This window comes from Petaurus breviceps, unplaced genomic scaffold, assembly GCF_028583685.1.
Source record: "Petaurus breviceps papuanus isolate PSGF00001 unplaced genomic scaffold, PetGlider_PUasm1.0 151, whole genome shotgun sequence".
Lineage (NCBI taxonomy): Eukaryota > Metazoa > Chordata > Mammalia > Diprotodontia > Petauridae > Petaurus > Petaurus breviceps.
This window is the reverse complement of record NW_027185712.1, coordinates 24,543,343-24,545,514: the sequence shown is the minus strand read 5'-3', so window position 1 is coordinate 24,545,514 and position 2,172 is coordinate 24,543,343. Positions and strand designations below refer to the sequence as shown.

General features: G+C 48.9%; 1 protein-coding gene across 5 annotated transcripts in view; it reads right to left on the bottom strand.

The window, feature by feature from the left end:
• IRX1 (iroquois homeobox 1) overlaps positions 1-1,060 on the bottom strand; it is a 199,586-nt gene extending 198,526 nt beyond the window's left edge. For 3 of the 5 annotated variants that reach the window (XR_011166190.1, XR_011166191.1, XM_069076835.1), the window contains exon 1: positions 63-1,059. Coding sequence is in view for 3 of the 5 variants with exons in the window: in XM_069076835.1 (XP_068932936.1) it covers positions 63-323 (261 nt within the window). In the remaining 2 variants the exon portion in view is untranslated. Of the gene's footprint in view, positions 1-62 lie in introns of all 5 variants that reach the window. The other 2 variants (XM_069076833.1, XM_069076841.1) reach the window with 2 other exon arrangements.
• Positions 1,061-2,172: the final 1,112 nt, after the last annotated feature.

Genomic DNA, 2,172 nt, shown 5'->3' with positions numbered 1-2,172 from the left:
AGAGAGAGAGAGAGAGAGAGAGAGAAAGGGAGAAAGGGAGAGGGAGGGAGAGTTAGACTTACCATCTGGGAAAAAAGGCTGAGGTCGGCGGTGTAGGGCAAAAAGGCGCTGTAGTTGGGCGCGCTGTAGGGGCTGGCATACATGCCTAGCACAGAGGTGACAGCGGCTGAGCCGCTCCCGAGTTCCGCTCCCCCAGGCCGGCCCGAGGCGGCTGCGGCTGCTGCAGCGGCTGCGGCTGCGGCCAGGACCCCAGGCCGGTCGCTCCCGTACACAGCCTGGCTGGCGCTGAGATACTGCGGGTAGCCCAGTTGGGGGAAGGACATCTCCAAGGCGCAAACACAGCAGCGACGGCGGCGACGGCGGAGGAGGCAGCAGAAGTCGAAGTATTAAAGGGGGGAGGAGGGGAAAAGGTCTGTGTTGCGATCTATACGTGGAAGAGTGGATGGATTCAATGGGGTGTCTTTCCTCAAATCTCGGCTCTTCTGTGCTCCTAAATCCCTTAGATGTGATCTGATCAACAATTGAGCTCCAACTGATGTGTCTGCCCTTAGGTCCTAGGCTGATCTTTCAGATACAATTTGAAGTTGATGCTTTGATTGGCATCCACTTGAGCTGTAAGCCCCGCCCCAGCCTCGCCTTTCCTCCTCCTCCTCCCCCTCCCCCCTCCCCCTCCCCCTTTTCTCACCCTCCCTTTCCTCCTCTTCCCCCCTCCCTCTTTTCTCCCTGGGTGAAACACGTGGTATACAGCCCTGGCTGGGCCACTTTCCACTGTGAGTGTGTATCTAATGTTTAGCAATGGGCTCCTTTCAGAAAAGCCCCCACTGCTGTATGACAACCTGTCTACACGATTTTACAGCTGTCCAACATTGGGGTTTTGCTGTTTTGCAGCCTTAGTGTGTCCCCTTTAAACAAAAACAACTGTGCTGCTGTTTTTTCCACCTTTAACACTGAGTCCCCCTTGTCGTCGGTCGGCTCGGGAACAAATGAGAGTGGCCGTCGGAGGAAGAGGGGCTTTACAGCCTCTTGACTGGTAACAACTTGCCACCAAAAAAAAAAAAAAAAGGGGGGAGGGAGAGGGTGGAAAAGAGGAAAACCCCAATGTTGGACGACTGTAAGAGCGTCAAGAAGAGATAGCGAGAGAGAGAGAGAGAGAGAGAGAGAGAGAGTTTTATTGGAGGCAAAATGCTCCTTATAGCATTTCCCAGAAATCTTTAGTATACATAGACCTCGATAATCACGCCAATAAATTGATATCCCCCAGATAATACCAGCATCTTAAGAATCGTCATCATTTCAATAACATTCAGAACATCACTAATAGATAATCTTGCGAATAAACAAGTTGTTGTGGAAAAAAATCTTCACTGAATGTTTTTTTTTTCAAATTGCCAAAACTTTGAAAGTGCTTCTGGAGTCTCTAATTAAAATTGAATACTTTTTATACTTAAACTTGGCTTTTGACCTGTTATTTGTAGATAAAGCAAATTTTCCACATAGGACTTAATATTAGCTTGATTCCCTCCCCTCCCCGCTTCCCCCCCGCCCTGAATTAGTGATTCAGTCTTCTAGGAAAACTAGTTAATTAAAGCTGGGCTATCATTTGTCCCTTTTATTTTAGGTACTTTAAAAGTGACTTTGCCTGCTCAACCAAGTTTTGCAATTTCCAGTGCAAGCCTTACAAAACTCAGGAAGTCCGCCAGAACACACACTCTCTCTCTGTCTCTCTCTGTCTCTCTCTGTCTCTCTCTGTCTCTCTGTCTCTCTCTCTCTGTCTCTCTCTCTCTCTCTCTCTCTCTCTCTCTCTCTCTCTCTCTCTGTCTCTCTCTGTCTCTCTCTCTCTCTCTGTCTCTCTCTCTGTCTCTCTGTCTCTCTCTCTCTGTCTTTCTCTCTGTCTCTGTCTCTCTGTCTCTCTCTCCCCCTCTCTCATCCTCTCTCCTTCCCTCCCTCTTTTCCTCTCTCCTCTTGTCCCCTCTATCTCGTTTTCTAGCCTCCTCTCCTCTCTTCTCTTTCTAGTTCTTTCTTTCGTGTTCCCCTCTTTCCTCCATCCTCCTTTATTCGACTCTCTTTTTCCCCCTTTGAAGCCCTACTCATTCCTCTCCCCTCCCCCTTCCACTCTCTCTTGTTCCTTCCTCCTCCCCTTCCTCCTTTTTTTTTTTTTTCTTGACATATCTC